The sequence below is a fragment of the Diadema antillarum genome, unplaced genomic scaffold (assembly GCF_040938485.1).
Source record: "Diadema antillarum isolate AM-2024a unplaced genomic scaffold, OU_Dant_1.0 seq00001684_RagTag, whole genome shotgun sequence".
Lineage (NCBI taxonomy): Eukaryota > Metazoa > Echinodermata > Echinoidea > Diadematoida > Diadematidae > Diadema > Diadema antillarum.
In genome coordinates, this window is record NW_027272379.1 from 65,619 (window position 1) to 84,545 (window position 18,927).

Consider the following 18,927-nt stretch of genomic DNA (forward strand, 5'->3'; position numbering starts at 1 on the left):
TGACTGTCATGTGTACGGTGATTTTTACAGGGAATGGTACAATTTCAAATATCTTCTCTCTACACCTCATTTTCTGGAAAAATGTAGTCCATGTTGAAAGCTGCTAATGTCTCAAACATGTCAATGGCTTAACTCCATGGTTTACTTCTCTTCTTTCAGTAGCCTGTTATAAGATCTAGATAATCTACGCCTCTGCTTCTGTTGATCACCTCCTCACTCAAGACTACCTTTCACCTCTTGTAGAGTTGCAGGGCAGTCTCTGATTTGGCTGACCTAGTGTTCAGTGTTTTCTGGTTCCTATGGCCATCTCCTCCAACCAGGGTGTGGATATCTGCTGTGTTCCGTTTCAAACTCGGTAGAGACCTTGGTTTCCTGTTTGACTGCTTCAGCCAGTTATTCTCTTCCTTCAGACTGTTCATCTCTCGTTTCATCTGCACAAACTCCCTGAATCCAAGCTTCTCTGGTGTGGCAGGTCTGGTCCTCTCCACCTGCTCCTTGGCTGCCAGTGCTTCCCTTAAAGCATCACACTCATCCTGCATCTGCTGAAGAAGGATCAGTAACTTGTCCTTTGTGGATGCCTCCTTCTTCACCTCTTCTTTCTTCTCCTGCAAGTCTCTCTTCAGATCGCTCACCACCTCCTCCATCTCCATCACCTGTCTCTGGTAGTCACCCAGCTCCTTGCCCGCTGCCTCCAGCTGCTCCCGGAGCCTGGACTTGGCCGAGTTCCTGTCCTTGTTGCCTTGACTCACATGGTAGAGCTCATCCTCGAGCCTCCTGACCCTTAGATCCAACCCCTTGGCACTCTGCTTGGAGTCTTGAAGTTCTAGAGACAGTGTATCCTTCTCCCTCTCCATGTCTTCTAACTGCTCCTGGTGTCTAGCAGACATGGCCCTCTCCCGCTCCTCCATATGCTGGACTTGAAGGTCAAGTTGTTTGTTGGTCTCCTTCAACTCTAGCATCTCTTGGATGGTCAGGTCCAGACGCTGATTGACCACCTGCAGATTAAACATAAAGATAACACTTATCAAAGTATTTTAAAACACTAAAGCATGTAAATCAGATTGGTTGATGCATACATAGTGGCTTAAATAGCCGACGGTGCAGGAATACTGAAGAAGATGCACACAACTGGTAATTTTGCAGAGCAACATGGATTACTGTGCATGGAAACAGAGTTCACAGCATCAGCAAATGGGGATGAGTCAGATAAACTCATATTCACCTTTGCCCAGCAAAGAAAGTTCTTCCCTTTATTTTGAAGAATTCTTAATGATCAATGCTCAATAAGAATTCATAATTTATGGGAAGATTCTTAGGCTAATGATATCATGTATGATGTTCACTTTTTTCTTTCAAATAAATTATGAATGCCATTTCCACTGTATTGATTTGCCTCTCTTTGTCATCATTCAAACAAATATTTCCTTCTAGATACTGGATGAATTATCCTTCCTGACTAGCAATGATGCACTGGCTTTCAAATAATCTCGCAACTTTTAAACCAGGTCTCATGACAAAAGTCGCATAAAGTACCGAGGAGCCATCGCACAATCAAGTTATCGATTAGTAACTGCCAGTTGAGAAAAGGGAGAAAAGGTAGCCCGGAGTATCGGCCATACTCACATCCACCTTGAGGTCGTGCTTCTTGAGCGTCTCAAGCTGTTCCGTCAGCACTGCATTCTGCTTTTCATGTTGCGCCAAGAGTTGCTGCAGCTGTGAGGGGATTACAACACAAAAGACACTTCAGTGTGACTGGAAATATCGCTGAACTCTGCCTAAGCATAGCAGCAATGGTTATCATAGTCACAGCGGGCGAGAGTCCTTTTCATCTCGGCAGGCAGGCAAGCAAACATTAGTGTGTCTAACCCTCGGCTGACATGATCTTTGCTATCTCATCAGGACAGAAGAGAGATTCTTCACAGCTCTTCTTGCTACACTGCTGTTTTGCCTCTGCAAGCTTACACCTCAACACATCAAGAAATATAAGGCTCAGTAAAATCAAGCAAACTTGTAAAAAAAAAAACAACAACAACAACAAAAACTCACAATGTTGTATCACCATTATATTTTCCATGATCTCAGTTTTGATCACACCTATCGTTACACTCATTCAATATTTTTCATTTTCTGAATAACAATAAATCTTCCGTTACTTAGCACTATAGGCATCTATACAGTTGAGAATGTGCGTCCCGGTAATGAGCCAGTATGCAGGAGGACAGTATTGCCATCAGACAATATTTCAAGCCAGCGGTCTTGAAATCCATCGCTCCCCTGATGAACATTACCTCCTTCCATCAGCCATCTATCACCAGAAGTTAATTGCCCTTGCCCACAGATCTTGGTAACATTCTTTGCGCATGAATACATTGCATCCGACCCTCTCCCCCCCCCCCCCAACAAAAAGGGAGAAAAAAAAAAAGACAATTACAAAATATACTGGACATGGTACAACATGCGCTTCACAGAATTTCTACTGCAAGTAACAATATTGGATGGAGGGGATGTGAGACTTTACTCAACATGTACACACATATATTCGTATACATTACACACAAAAAATACCTATGTATATACACAGACACATTCAGAACACACAGACACACACACACACCACACAAACACACATACAAGAAAATACACACATTTTCTACCAATCTGTCTCCCTCCCCCTTGACCACCCTCCCTCTCCCTCTTGGTTTACATAAGTTCTTCTTCATTTGATTATATGAAGATGAAACATTCTGACCAGCTCAAATGCAATCTTTTGATAATCTTAGCAACTTCATGATGTGTCATACTATATAGCACATTTTAACAGAGTACATTACATATTTCAGTTACCTTTTTTAAAGTCCTATTTTCTTTCTATCTTCAACTCACAATCAATAAATGTGTTATATCATGCTTGTTGCTCTGTGACACATGACCAGACATACACTTGCTACTAACAAATTTTAGACTTCAAAAATTAAGATCAATTCTGCAGTTTTTTGCATCACTCTGTGTTACTCTCTCATTTACAATTATATAAGTTATAAAAGTAATGTAAACAAGAGTAATAGAAATAAATTGTTCATTTGTTATATGGTATTAGATCATTACACTGTGTTTTTCTATATATCTTATATTTGACAGTGGAGATATCCTTTAATTTCACTGAAGTTATATGCGCACATATCATTAAAAGAATCTCTTTAACTCTCATTTGCATCATTGTCAAATTTTATAACTGAAATATTAGTTGCTGTACTATTGTTTCACCAAAAAGTAAAAGATCTTTTATCGACTAGGTTTGTACCTAAATTTTGAATAACGTAATGTTATAGTTTTATCAGTCATTGTAGTAACATTCAGATAATTTATTTTTACTTCACTAGATATGGTCTCTTTGGGAAAAGCTGCTTGCATTTTTATTGTTACATAAAGACTTGATCTGGAGGAAGAGAGGTTTGCTGTAACACCATGTGTATGCAATCCTTGGAAGGACTTTTTTCAAGGAATATGTACACATGGTGTTACAACAAACCACTCTTTCACATTCACATCACCGTGTAAACTTTCAAACAACACATAAGACTTGTTCCCGGACAGGATGAAAGCCACGAGCAGCAGTCAGCTCAAGAATCATGAAACCAACCAGTTCTACAGTCCCCTATTCCCTCCTTAGTCTGTTCTGTCTTTCATGCACATGAACATTTGAACATAATGTGCAATACCCGTAGAAAAGTCTAAAACTTATCATAAGATCTCTATAATCATCTGCAAGCTGTGAAACCTTCTATTAATTCAACCAGGCAGGTCTTCTTACGTGTTTCTCTGAAGTCAGTTCCTTACTGATTAAAAGTAAATCATTGTAGCAGAAACTGAAACTGCACAAAAATTGTAGGTAATGTATATATTGCATTTAGAGAAAGAAAGAGAGAGAGAGAGAGAGAGAGATACAGAGGAAAAGTGTGGGAGCAAGAAGGCAGAGCCAGATCCTACAAAATAATTCCCAATCTTCATACCTGGAAATGAAGATTCAAAAGTATTTTTAAGTGAGTACTAAAGTAGGGTAAGAGAAAGTGTTTCCTCCTATTAGTGTCAAACTTGTCTTTGAGTGCCTGGGCTTTTGAATGCTGGATTTGAACCCAGATCACCTGTCTCAAAACTTATTGGACATACTTTAGAAATGCAAAATTTGAAGCGGAAAGCGTGCAGATGTTAGGAGAAGTTTCAAAAGTAGACAAACTAGCCTTGGTTATCATGAACAAGATCATATCAGTTGATGGATCAGGAAGAGGCAAGTAGAATACGAGTGAAAGATGAACAACACTGGAACTGAGCGGTGGTTTTGGTTTTCAGGCCACTCTTTTTGTTTTGCAAAACAGCACCTGATGGCAATAAGGAAAACAATAAAAAGGGAGGAAAAAGTCCAAACTTTGACAGCTACCCACATGTAATGATGACAGGAAAACTTAAAAGTAGTTCATTTTATAAAACCTCACATTTCATGTCTTCTTGCTGGGATTCCTTTCAAATTCTCTTATCTGTTTTGCAAGGGTTCGTGCAAATCAGAGCCAGATGCACATTATGCCTCATCAACTTAGCTTGTGATGCACTGACATTAAACCACACTTGTCAAAGCCACAGGCAGTGGCAACTTGGGATAGGAAACCAAGAGTGCTCATTACGCTGGCTTCTGGTGGTATAATTCAAACAAGAGGTTGATTCCTGAAAATGGCTGAGAATCAAGAGGTGAAAAAAACTTGCAAGTTTTATAATTCAAGAGACACTAGCTGTTGTATAAGATGGGTAAGACCATTTCATCAATGTAAAAAGTGACTCATTTCTTGTTCCTTCTCCATTTGGGCACACAAATCATGTTTGCATTGCCTGTAGCATGAATGTACTAAATTGTCAAAAACTTTGCAATCTTTTCAACAAACACAGAAGTAAGGTCATGTAAATATCAGGAGGAGATAATGAAATATGTACAGAAAAATCATCATTGAAAAAAAATCATAAGTCACATTCCACTAAAATTGGCAAAGCATGAAAAATTAATCATGAGAAAGTTGACAGTAGTATGATACAAGTCTAGTCATGTATCTATCATTCAGTCATACACACTGATGATTTGTCTATTAGATACAACAACACATTGATTGATGGGTAATGGTAGGCTGTAGTTTATGAGTAAACATTATTGCACAGTACAAACAGGCCTAAACATGGAGTATTAGATACTCATATTGTATGTGAGACATCATGTCGTTATTGTGTACAGCACAAATTTCCAAGACTATTCTCATATCACATCAAAAACAGATAATATACTAAGTACACAATAGGTTTCCTTGAGTGAAGACTTCTGAGTCAATTTATCTTCATGTTTAATTTGTTTGCAATATCGTATTCCACTTTAAAACCTTACTTAATACTACTGTTAAAATGCTTCCCTTCTAGACTGCGCTACATGTTTGTTGTTTGTATTCCTTTAATGGATACATTTAAGTCATCAAACAAGATACTAAGGTACAAAAGATGTAGATAACTTCAGTCAGACAGCATAGAGAGAAAAAAAAAATGGTGGCAAAGTTTCAGATCTCTAAAAAACATGGACATTGTTTGACTCCAATGCTGCATTTATTTTGTCTCCAAAGCTTAAATCATCTCATTGCCAGTGAGAGAGACTGAATGTGTGCATTCACTGAATACAATGTCCTGATCTTTGCCACACAGCATATATCTGAATCACATTCCTCTCTTTTTTCCCCTGTCTTTCTTTCACCGCAGTACAGCAATTTACCGCACTCTAATCAACAGTTATAATAAATCACGGGCAAAATTGTCTGCTCCCTGGAATAATAAGCCAGGCGTCCTATTCATTCCCCCAACCCAAATCGAGGCCCTTTTGTCTAAGTTTTTGCAGATTCACCAAGTTGTTTTTCCCTCAGATGAAACAAGCTTAGGCAGTGTCCGAATCAGCATTGTTCTCTCTTTCCCACCACAATTAAGATTCATCCAAAGGAATGTCCCTGTTAATGCTCATTAAAAAGAAAGGGGCCAGGAGGAAGAGAGATGGAGAATTAAATCTACCTTGCAATTTCTACTCCATAAAAAAAAAAAAAAAAGTTTGCCGCCTCTTTTCTATAGTTTCAAGGACTGGATTGGAGTGAAGGGCCTCTGATGAAAGCGGCTCCTCAAACAATGAGTGAGATTACTGGAACCATAAAACATTGTCCACAGGGGCTTAGACCAGATTATTGGAGAGAGAAAACAAGACATGTATGAGGGATGTTAGAATCAGAGGGGCGGATCCTACCACGGCTAGCTAGGTCTGCTCGGTCAGTAGGGCATGGAGACCTGGAGGCTACAAACTTTGGAGGTCCCAGAGGACATTAATGTGAATGCAATAATGTTCATTTCTCTTTCTCTATAAATATGCTAATAGATTGAGCCTATTTTCTGGAAGTTACCAAATGTCTTTCAAAGTGTTTTCAAATCACATTTCAAGGTTACAAAGTAAACATGTCATGCATGAAGTATAAATTCAAATTACTGCCCAAACCCTCTGGGGGAAGGGGCTGGAGACAGTGAGTGGGTGGAATTAGACATTACCTTGATACCATATCATTTGTTAAGCCTTCCATTGTTCAAAGGAGATATTTTTTTCCCCTCCCTTGTTTTTAAGATTGCCACCTTTGCTATCTCTACATCTTACCATATGATGAAACATCTCTAAACACTTCAATTACAATATGACTGTTTCCGTAAAGTAATAAAAATACTTGTTGCATACTGTAATTACATGTATAAACCCAGAAGGTATCTAGATCATTTATCAAGATTCAAATTTTGTGGCAATTTTAAAAAATGTGAATGAGCAATAGTCTAATCATCATCAAATAATATGCATTGATTTCAGAGAGTAATTCAGGTAAGAATTTGCTAATTTGCTTAGTTTTATATCATTTAATTGAAAGCAATGATTAAACTACCCTTTACAATTTGAGGTAATCTGACATGCATCATGTGCCAAGATCATACAAATTCCTTCAGATGTTTTTGGTTCTTCTTCCTGCATCTGCACTGACTGCACTATAATTTCGTACTTTGTACACATGTGATAAGACATTTCGGTACTGTTTCACACTTGTGTGAGATCATCATCATCATTTTCTGTGGACTGGTGTGAAGTTGATTTTACACAGCTTCATAAAATAATATGTAGCACTACTGAAAAGATTACGTTGTGAAAAATGATTTTTTTTCTTGCCCTCTCCTCCCCTATCTTCTCTTCTTCTCCCTTCATTGTTCTCAACACTGTCTGTATGTCTGTCTGTTTATCTGTCTGTCTGTCTACCCTTACCCATCCTTCTCATCAGCTCCACCATTTCCTCATACCTAGATTTAACATCCTCACATTGATTCACACTGCATTGCCATTTTGCTTCCAAATCAAGATTCTCAGCATATATATCTCAATGGCTATCATGTTCTTTCCTTTGTAACATTCAATCTTATCTCACTATTCCACTACAACACAGAATAGCCATTGATGCTTGTCATTTTCTAGTTTTGCAGTTCTACATCTTTCCCTTTAAATCTTCCTGTCTTCCCACCCCACCCTGTCTCTCCCTGCAATCTGTGTGGTCTTATTGCAAGAGGTGAACTGGAGAGTGATGGAGAGGGGGGCTTTGAATCACCTGTTGCAGAAGGCAGTAATTGTAAATTACCCTCCACCTCGGGGTCAGTCTAATTAGACAGAGGTGCATTGTTTTCACCAACTCTCTGACCTCGTTGGGATTTCTGGTGAGAAAATTATGTTCTCTGACCTCACATTAATCCACAGCCCCTGGAGGAAAATTATTTGGGGAGAATGGACTGCAGGAAGACGAGAAGAATTATAAACATTTCTGCAGAAGTAGTTTAATTGCCGACAGTAGTTTGGCATCACTGCTCAGAGAGGAGCAAAGTAGTGACATATTGTGGAGAGATTGAGTGCATTTATCTACTTACTTCTGGCCCAGAATAAAGGTTTCCAAACAACTTTCAGGGAGTTTTGGGCAGTTGTAAATGCAAAGCTGTTTTGATTGTGGGGTTAGAAACATGTTGCCTTATCAAAGTGTGATCGCAAATGCATTTGAGCAAGAAACACATTTCTGTAGAGTTGATAAACCCAAATTCATTTTAACATGTTTATGACCCTTACCTGCCCATGCCAACCACTGCCAACCACACATCTTCGCTCCTCAGGTCAAAATGCGCAATAGAGCTGCGCAGTGACATGGCCTCCCAATTGACTCATGACAGGGTTTGATAAATGCAAAATCTCCAGAAATGCGATCCAAAAAGCGTTTGCAATGCATTTTGATAGTGGGTATTGAAATGCACTCCAAACATTGGAAAGTTGATTAAATGCAGCCTTTCTCTGACAAATCTTGGCCATGTCACATTTGACTTTCCAGATCTATTTAGTTATTATTGCCCTTGTATCAACTAATGTATACATGGGATGGATCTTTGTGCATGAATATCTGGTTAAATTATGAACAATAATAGATATTTACAGGCTTGCTCAAAGGCTCACAATTAATATGACTTGAAAGATAAATAGCCAAGCAATACTTCTACTCCCCAGAACATGCCAAAACACACATCACTAAATTAATACTCACATTTTTTTTTAATCAATGTGCTGGACTCCCAGTATTTTTGAAATTAGTTTAAAAAAAAGTCACTCCTATACATGACATGTTCTACAGTATTGCGTGTTAAATAACAAGCTTCTTCCAGATCAGTAAAGATGTTTCAGTTTCCCATGGCAATGCATGTTCATGTCACAAAATCGAAGTAGACTTGGCCAAAATTGACAAGATTTTTGAGGGTATCTTTTAAATCACTCACTGTTTCTTTCTCCTGCAGCCATTCTGTCTCAGCTTCCAGCTTAGCACTTATCAGTGCCATCATCTGTAAGAAGACAAAATTCAAGTTTTACAATTTTTGTTTGAACTTTTTGTTTGTTTGTGATGAATTCTTACCATAAATTAGCATGGCAGTCATAAGATACATTGTAGAATGATTAAGCAGATGTACTTGTCATCATTTCTAGTTACTGGTAGTCTTAGTAAAACTTACTCTCTGGATAACCCTGATGCATTGCATATGAAGGTATTCTAAGTAGTTACACAGGCTGAACTTGTTACCTCCGCTGAGGAATAATGTTTTTCCACTATATGTTCGTCTGCACGCAATGCCCTATGAAATGATACTTAATTTAGATGAATTTTTCAGAATAGGTCCACTGCCATAAAAGAATCAGGTGATTAGTTTTCTGTAATGGGGATCCAGATCATATTCGGATCCAGGATTTTTGAAAGCATGCATGCACAGCTATGGCACTAGTGACCTTATGGCTTTGGCAGAGGTTTATGATCTCTGAGTGCTTCTAGTTATACTGTAAAAGTGGAAATTTTCTTGGTGTTGAAATTTTTGCGCATTTTGTGTGACAAGAAGCTAGCGCGAAAATAAAAGCATGTGAATATTTTTGCTTGCCATATGTTCCAGTAGCTGATGTCTTGATTCCGTGGAAATAAAACTTAGAAAAAAACTAGAAATGTCGCTATGGCGACTGGTATGCCTCCGCCATAATGCATGATTCTCCTAATAGGTCTATAGTACATGTCGACAATGTGTGATTACACGTCGTTTTCACAAAATTGGCAAAATATTGAACATGTTTGTCACAAATGTATCGAATGTTCACCTTCCTTGACCTATGTTTAATTGGATGAATAGGAGAGCATGTATTTGGGGATTTAAGAACTTTAACTTCGACTTTGACCCTTTCACAAGTTTAAGCACTTGAGTAATTTTCAAGGTATGGAGAAAAAGTGCAATTTCTGTATTGAACAGTATATTGTTATCATTTTCATCTGGCCTTTGATTCATAAGAGAATCACTGTCAGGCAGAACATACATAAATATGTACTAAGTTTAAAGATAACTTGAGCCACTTCCGAGATATGGAGAAAGAAGTAAGTTCAGCACTTTCACTTGATCTTTGACCTTTTGACCTTTGACCTTCTTGGCAAAAAAAAAAAAAATCCCAGAGAATCTCTAGTGGGTTATACATGCATACATCAAGTTTAAAAAAGATAATCCTGCTGGCATTGCACAAGTATAAGGAAAATAGTAAAATTTTGAAGTATTGCCCTTGACCTTTGACCCTGACCTTTGACCCCATGAACCCCAAATTCCCTAGATAACCTCTGCCAGTCAGTACATGCATATATACTGTGTTCCATAAAGATACCTTGAACAATTTCCAAGATACAGAGAAAAAAGTGAAATTTTAACATTTCACTTGACCTTTTGACCTTTGACCTTTGGACCTCAAGACCCCAAACTTTCACCAGAGAATCTTAATTGGGTACTACATCTATACACTAAGTTTCAAGAAAATATCTTCAGGCATTGCATAGATATGGGGGAAATAATGAAATTTTAAGCATTTGACCTTGACCTTTTGACCTTTGACCTTGAGCATGTGCACCCAAAAGTTGATAGGCACAACTTCCCCCCCTAATACACATACATGCCAAGTTTCATTAGGATACCTCAAAAGGTTTTGATAGTTACCCTGTCCACAAAATTCATTACGGACGGACGGAAGGACGGACGGACGGACGGACGGACGGACGGACAACCCGAAAACATAATGCCTCTGGCACCACTTCGTGGCGGAGGCATAAAAATAGTCTCGTGAAAATATCCACTTTTACAGTATGTACTATTGAGTGGGGATAATGAAGTTATAATAGTTTTCCTCTTTTTCTTTCTTTTTACCTTAGTCTTACTGTGGAGATCAAAGGTAAACATCAGGGCATATTATCAAAATTTGTTTACTCCAATATAGTACTTTGCTCAATGTACCACACGATAATGTAAATTATTGCATGAAATATACTGTATGTATTTCAACCTGTTGAGGACGAGTCACGAGTATACTTGGGCAAGCGTCAATGGGAAATAATGCGTGTTGTAGCAAAATCAAAACGTCCTCAACGGGTTAACAGTCAAAACATATGTATTATATATACTGAGCACTAAAACATGAATTCAAACTCGAAATAGACGATTCAAATCACGTGTCAAATATTAATGGTCTGCTCACAGGAATGTAAAAATGAATCAACAAGAACTTGTGTATAATAGTGGGGGGAAAAAATCCCTCATGCAAATTTCCACAGCTCACACTCTCCTACAAACACTTGGATGTCACTCACTTTCTCACTCTGGACTACAGATGGCAGCAGTCAATATCTTTGTCCTGACTCTCTTCATTTACACTGGTAAGTTTCTCACTGCAATAAGGACTGTAATGTTATGTGCAGAGTATACAACTAGCCACTTGAGAGAAAATCATAGACTTTCTAGGACAGCAATACAGTGATAGGTCAAGGGTGCAGGTTTCGCTTGCAAATTACCATGGATATTCTGCAATAGTTCATAACTGTAAGTTTTTGATGATACATGTATCTAATTCTGGGGAGACATTTATCATAACAGCTAACAAATACTTTCATTCAATGTAAATCTATTTAAACATTTTGGATAGAGCAGGGGCCTATGCATATTGTTTACCAAGAGATCCACGTCTAAAAGCTGTGCTTTTTAGAAGATCACTCTTTGTGATTGTTTTATTAGTTCTGTTTATGTCATTTCTGCATAGTATGCATTGTTTGTTTTATAGTATTCATTCGCATGTACATTCATTACTATTCTTTATAGTGTCTATACTTATTTACTTTTTGCTTGTATACTTTGTATTATGTAAATTGCCATTTGTTCGATGGAAAGAAAGAAATTGAATTGAATTTATATAAATCAACTGATAAGATGGAAGGAGGTATATGAGTTCACATTATACCAGCTGAAAACTAGTATTATTTTCATCTTTTACATGGGCTAGAAGAGATGGGATATGACATTTTTCAAAAATGTTAGGTCTGGTGCAGTCAAACCTGCTGAAGTTTGGCAATAAAGACTGTAGGTCTCTAAATACTACTCAATAAGTTTCACTCCAGAGCATATTACATGCTTATGAACCTGTCCATAACAACTACTGTAAAACGAGGAATTTTCGCGTGCATTTTAATTTCTCGAATTTCGCGAGCGCCAAAATTTGCGAAATTAAAATGCACGCGAAAGTTTTTGTCTACACTATATGCATTGAACACCAGTGGCAATTCGCGAAAATTTCATGCCACGGAAAGGGCTGTCGGCTCCAATTCGCGAAAATTTCATGCCGCGAATATATCATGTTTTACAGTACTACATACCTGTGAAGAACCCCCTTTTTGGTGGTGCCTTGTGTAGGTGTATTAACACTGTATCATATACTAACCACAACTCAGACTGTGAGAAGTGAGATGGCTGCTAAACAAACCTTCTCGCCTTTCATTCATTGTACATGATGCCTTTGACTAGCCCTTCAAGACAACCAGCCTAAAATTCTATTGTTATTGTACATAGTTGCCCACATGACACTGAAAGGGTTTAACCACACAATGATTCTGTACTGCAACAGCAAACATCAAATGGTTATTCTTGAATCAGAAAGCATCGCATCATGAAATAAACTCGCAAGACAGAGTGATAAATGGTTTTCCGCAAAAAATATGTCACGTAGTGAAGAAGCTCTGCAAAAACAGACTTGACATGTTATTCATGCTAGATTTGTACTGTAATATATCACATCCATGTACAAGTATTAGGTAGGGTTTAATCAATTCTGGACAAGTACTGTACAAATTATTTGCAAAACATGAAAACAAAGTTGTTCCTAGGTTACTCTGGAAGATTGTGATAAATTCTAGAGAAGAGAGAAAGGGAAGAGTTGAAGAGGCATTTCTCAAGCTGTAATTCTATCAGCCCTCCAAATGTTTGGGACTAGGGAAGGAGTTTGAGAGTGATCACTGTCTCACAGCCTCTTGCCGGTCAGATCTTTAGCAATCCCCTCACAGCTTGGCTCCCCATGCATACTTACACTCATCAGAGAGGGAGCCAGATATGAAAGGCCCTTGTGATCTCCAAATCAATAATTACTGGGAACCATGAATATGAATGGACGATGCTCTCATCGATGAAAGTCTGGCATAAAGTTGTGCAAATCATGCATGTGGACTGGTAACATAATACAGCCACTTGAGGGAGAGCTAAAACGTGTGCATAAGCCATGAAACTGTAAAAAGGTTAAAAACTGACTGTGACTCCACTCATTCGCCTTTCTCTTATATTTTTCTGCTTCTTCTTCTCCTTCTTTCCTCCTTTAGTTCTCTACCTAGCTCATAAAATTCTCTCCATGGCTTTTCTAGGAGAGGTGTAGAGGGGGAGAGAGCAAGGATAATTATGCAGCGCAGTTAATTGACTCACAAATGATGTTGGTGCTAGAGTAAACACTCCATGATCGACCATTTGGCGCTAAGAGGAAGCGGGACGTGACCTGAGAGATTGATGAATAGGGGACAGGGGGGATATTGCACAGAGAGTGGAATTATGTAATTGTGCCTGTAGATTACAGACATCATAGGAACGATGCTGTTCGGGGTGTATAGGATAATGTCAAGCTAGCTTTCATCACAGTCTTTCTCTACTGCTGGGACATAAATGAATCTAGCATATCCGCTTATTTGGGAATCAAAGATAGCCCCCTCAAAAAAAAAAAATCCTAAAATGAAAACAAAAACAGGAGAAAACCGATCTAGATTTCAAGCATAACATTTTTCCACCTCTCAGAAATAATTTTGTTCCCACATTATCTTGCTCATTGTAATACTGCCAGTTTCTTATCAGAAGCATTTGTGATACCTCAAATATATCTTTGATCATGGAATGGCAATTCCTCTGCTCAATCTTCTGACGTGAAGAGAGTTCCGAGTTTAATAATGTGTCTTTGAAAGAAGGAAGCTACCATTTGCTTTCAGGGCCTTCACAACGGCAAGGTAGGCCTACTATCATAAAACACTTTGCACTCAGTTCATGGTCTCCATGTAACATTTGAAAACAAATGTGTTTAAAAAAATGACGACATACCTTAAATGATCACAAAACAAATCAAAACATATGTGAGCAAAATCATAATCAGTTTTTTGATCTGAAATTTGAGAGGTGAGAAAACTCCCGGCCCACTTGCCACCCACACAGATTTAATCTAATGAAAACTGAGAGTGTTATGACAAGGGTGTCAGTAGCTGCCTGCAACCTTACCTCGTCTTTATGCTTCCTGCTCAGTCTCTCATTGTGACTGTCAATCTTCTTCTGGCTCTCCTCCTGCACCTTCTTCTTGAAAGCCGTGGCATCCCTCGCTATGCGGTGGAACTCCTCGCAGTTTGAAAGCGCTTTCTGTGTAGAGTTGGCAGAACAATCATAGTATAACGTCACACTGTCATTCTTACGATACCTCCTCCTTTGGTTACAAGCTCTTTCCCCAATACAAGGTAGCAGATAGTGAAACCAGACGGACGATCATTTTAAAAAACGTTAAAAGCTATCAAGTATTAACTGCTTCTGTTAAGTCCCTTATGCCAATTCTTGTTGAATATTCAATACACAAAATTGGCTCTTTTCTGCTGTATTCTTCCTTTCACAAAAGTGCTTTTCTAGACTGAGAACAAATCAAAACACTGAGAAGTTCTTGAACCTAGTCCTGGATGTTTTTTGGTGCGTCAATGTGAGTGTATCACTACCACTCCCCTGACATCATCCCTGGCTAGCTGCCACTTATGTCTCCATGGACAAATATCAACATATCTTTTTGGATCCCCATTTGTTCCAGTGTGGAGAGGGTTATTGCAAGTTTCACATCAAGCCAAGTAAGAAAATCACAATTTCTACCTTGAGCTTGAACCAAGAAGTCCAGAACCTTATAAAAATATGTGACCGCCTGATGCAAAACCCCCCAAAAGGAAGGCCAAAATTAATTTTCACTTTTCCACATAGTTTGAAAGAGTAAACTCTAAGCTTTCAAATGATACATAACTTGCTCAGATTCAACCAACCTAACCCATTCAAAAGAAGACAGTTAGGAGGTGCAGTTTCATAGAAAAGGGAGAAAAGAAGATTGAAAGAGTAGGGTCACTCAGGCATGCTGTGCAGAAGTATGGCTGAAAATCACATTGAAAGCAGCACCTTTCCAAAAATATGATCCAGAAAACTGCTAATATCTCAATTTTTGTTTTGTTTCAAGCTGCCAAATTTTGACAGAAGGAAGACAAAAGATTAACGGTAAGACAAACTTTAAAAAAAAAAAATTGAGTTGGTCAACACAAATGAGAATCCCAAGACGTGACTTTTTGTCGGTTTTGAGCTGGGTGGTCACATATGTTTAAAGACGACAGCACCCCTAACCTTTACTACACCTTCAGAAACTGCACCCACACCCCATGTGACCAAAAACAAAACAAAACAAAACAAAACAAAACAAAACAAAACAAAACTGTGGGGCCAGCAGTGCAACAAAAGGAACAACTGTGTGGCTTTACAAACAAAATCTGACAAAAATGATTGAAAATATGCCCATTGTACATCCAAGGGTAATTATAAACCAACACTTATGTCCTTTGGGTACCTAAAAAAAAAAAAAAAGACTGAGAATAAGGGGAAATATTTGCAGAGAAATTGATTAAAAACATTAGTGTTTACCACCTTTTTGTGTATATGAGACTCAAGGACAATTTGAAATAGGGACAGTCCCTAAGGACCCTACTTTCTCTTATAGATATAATCCTTTATGTTTAAAGGATGCGGCATATTCAATATGAAACATAAAAGCGTGAAAGATTGAAGATCTTTTGACCCATGGAGAATTATTCTATTTTGGTCCCTAAATGATATAGCAGTCTCCATTTCAAGGTTTCAACAGCTACAATTCATTGGCTACTATAACAAAAACTTAAGCCTATGCCAAATATTTCAGTTTTCAGTCAGGTGAAGAAGACAGGAAAACATCTCTTTGTTTTCAAAAATACTCACAAGAATTGTGGATTTTCATTGCTCATCTCAATGACATGGGCATACCGATTAGTCTCTTTACATTGTCTGATTATAAATGTGAAATTAAAAACTTCATACACTTTCGCTTTTTGACTGATATCAGGGGCGACTATAAGTTTTTCAAAGTAAGGGGCCGACTTTACGAGAACAGGGATGTTGATTCGTTTTCAGAATGGAGGGGGGGGGGTCATTTAGCTACCTCTTGTCTACCAAAATTTCCTGACAAGCAAGAAAAAAAAAGACAGATTAAAAAAAAAGAGAGGTCTTACAATTTTTGCTGCCACCCCCCCCCCCCCCCCAAAAAAAAAAATTGACTGGCAAGTAGAAAAGTGTGTGTGTGTGTGTGTGTGTGGGGGGGGGGGGGGGGGGGCAAAAGTCAGACCATATATCTTCTGAACAAAAAAGTAGGGGGGGGGGCAACCCCCCCCCCCCCCCCCATCACAGTATCCTTGACTTGATCTGATTTTTGCACGAGTTCAGCTTCAGAAAAAAAAAAAAATTACTAACCATGCATATCTTATCACATTGTTTGATTACTGCTATTTTTGTTTTCAAGACACAAAAGTACAAACACATACTGTAAATGCATTAATTTTCACAGATTTCATGCTACTTATGAACTCTAAAATGTGCCAAAATATCTTCACAGTATTCTGTATAAACTTTGAATCACTGAATTGTGCACTTCATCAGCTAATCAATACTAAGTACTAGTAGTATATGTGTGTGTGAGTGAGTGAGTGTGTGTGCGTGTGTGTGTGTGTGTGTACCATGGTACTCATTGAGGGTGTATATATGTGTAATATGCTGGTACTACATGCTTATTAGCTTTCTGTGCAGGCCTTACATTTGAATGGATCGTTTCTGTGTACCTGTATCAATTTTCACCGCAGGAAATATCAAATCAAATTCTTTCTTTCTTTTTTTTTATTGCAGGAAAACATATGAGTAAGCAATTACTCAGCAGAATTTAAGAACCTGCAAAGATTTTTGAGCTCCGCATAAAAATTTAACCACTCAGAAATGAAAATGTTTACAGTACTGAAAATTGAAACCCATCACGGTGGAGGTAGGATAAGATGAAAGAGAAAATAATCCAGTATGCCATCTGGATCCTTAGTTTGTTGTAGCCTTGACCAGTCTGATCAGGCTGTAGAAGAACTACTCCCTCTTTAAAAGATGCACTTTTGCCATTCTTTGACAATCATGTTGAGGACGAGCTGATTCTGCTATAAAATGCATTTCCCATAGACACCTGCCTGAGTATACTCGGGATTAGTTTTCTACAGAATCCAGATGATGAATACCGGTACTCAGTGCTACAAGAGCTTCAAGGTGGTCTTCAATAACTGGTGAAACACCCTCAATTGCCCACCACTGTGAAGACTTTACACAGAAAAAGGCTTAGAAAAATCTAGTCATAGTGCAACCTACATTGATTTTCTCTGGACTCTTGGGTCCAGAAACTCTATACCTGTGGTAATTCTTATTGCTCTTAGAGGCATGGCAGTGCCCCACAAACTTCTAGGTCTTAAATTACCAGTGTTTTGTAAGGTTTTGAGATGTTATACAAATAATGCACAGGTGAGAGTGCAATAGCGGAGATGCAGCGCAATCGAGGGTACCGTACTTACAAACCAGTGAAACAAGTTGCACGACATTGTGAATACCCAACAGTGGGGCTGCATCTCCACCAACTTCACGACCATTAAACGTATGCATTATTTGTTAACTCTGACTGCTATCTATACGTTATTGGTTTAGTCTTATTTTACAAAGAAAAAATAAACAAAAGTAGGTACATGGGTACTAGGTTCTGAGTTGGTAAACGTCCACTTTGGGGTTAGTTCTTCTGTCCTGTACCTTCTGCTCTATCATTAGCCCCGTCGCGGGGCTCTGTAACATAGTATGGGGTCGCTGCTGCGGTTACTCTATCATCTGCCATATAATTCACACTGCAGAGGTAACTGCCAAACACAGCCCGAACGCCGAACGCGAAAGGAGCGCCGCGGGGTTAACTGCAGAGGCTACCTACTATGTAACATTACTTGCACCAAGTCTACAATCCTACTCTAGACAGAAAGATCCGTCTGTCCGGAGGAGTCTTTTATTTATTTATTTTTTTGATGTTATCACTCTGCTCCAGAGGGGATCCGTGAAGCCAGACGCAGTCTCCGCGGAACATATCCCCGAAGACCAGATACAGACCGATCTTTCGGTCAACAATCCTACCAACCATAAACAGTGCAGAAATACTGTATTAGAAGGCAATAACATGCCGATCAATAGACTAGAAATAGTAGAATTCAATTGTCTAAAGTTAGCTAGCTGCTTGGGTCCTTGAGTAATGGGTTAAAACAAGGGTGACCAGTCTAGAGTCTAGATCTACCTAGTTATAGAACTTGATATTATCGTTGCACACACAGCTCAATCCTATTGGGGATACACATGGAATTTTCCTCTATTTTTGTACTTCTTTTGAACATGTTTATGTACCTCAAGCTCCTGGATGCGGGATTTCAATTCACCGTTCTCACGATGTAGATCCTGCAATAAACCCAGTGTCTGAATGTGTCGGTTGGTCAATCTACTTTCTTGCTCTGAGAAATCTTCCACAGGCAGTCTTGTCCTGTAACAGTTGTCAGACATAATGCTTGTTTCTCAGAATGCTGAATTCCCGAGACATCCATAAGATCCGAATAAGGAGTCTGATATTGTACGGTATTTCAGTACGGTAGTGCAGTGGTGCCTCGGTATCTCAGCAGACGGTTGACAACGGTATGCTCAGCCGCCAGTCGGCCCCGGGCCGGCCCGGGCCAAGCGGGCTAGCGCAGCTCCCCCATCTATCCGCTGGGTAGAACGTTGACGACGATACACGCATTT

At 38.8% G+C, this 18,927-nt stretch overlaps 1 protein-coding gene across 1 annotated transcript; it reads right to left on the reverse strand.

Annotated features, from left to right (window-relative positions):
- Positions 1 to 230: 230 nt before the first annotated feature.
- LOC139711680 (uncharacterized) lies at positions 231 to 18,693 on the reverse strand. Its single transcript, XM_071623540.1, has 5 exons — positions 18,541 to 18,693; positions 14,260 to 14,394; positions 8,896 to 8,958; positions 1,624 to 1,713; positions 231 to 995 (listed from the first exon to the last, which is right to left on the reverse strand). The coding sequence occupies exons 1-5, from the start codon at positions 18,691 to 18,693 to the stop codon at positions 231 to 233; spliced, it is 1,206 nt and encodes a 401-aa protein (XP_071479641.1).
- Between the last annotated feature and the right edge of the window lie 234 nt (positions 18,694 to 18,927).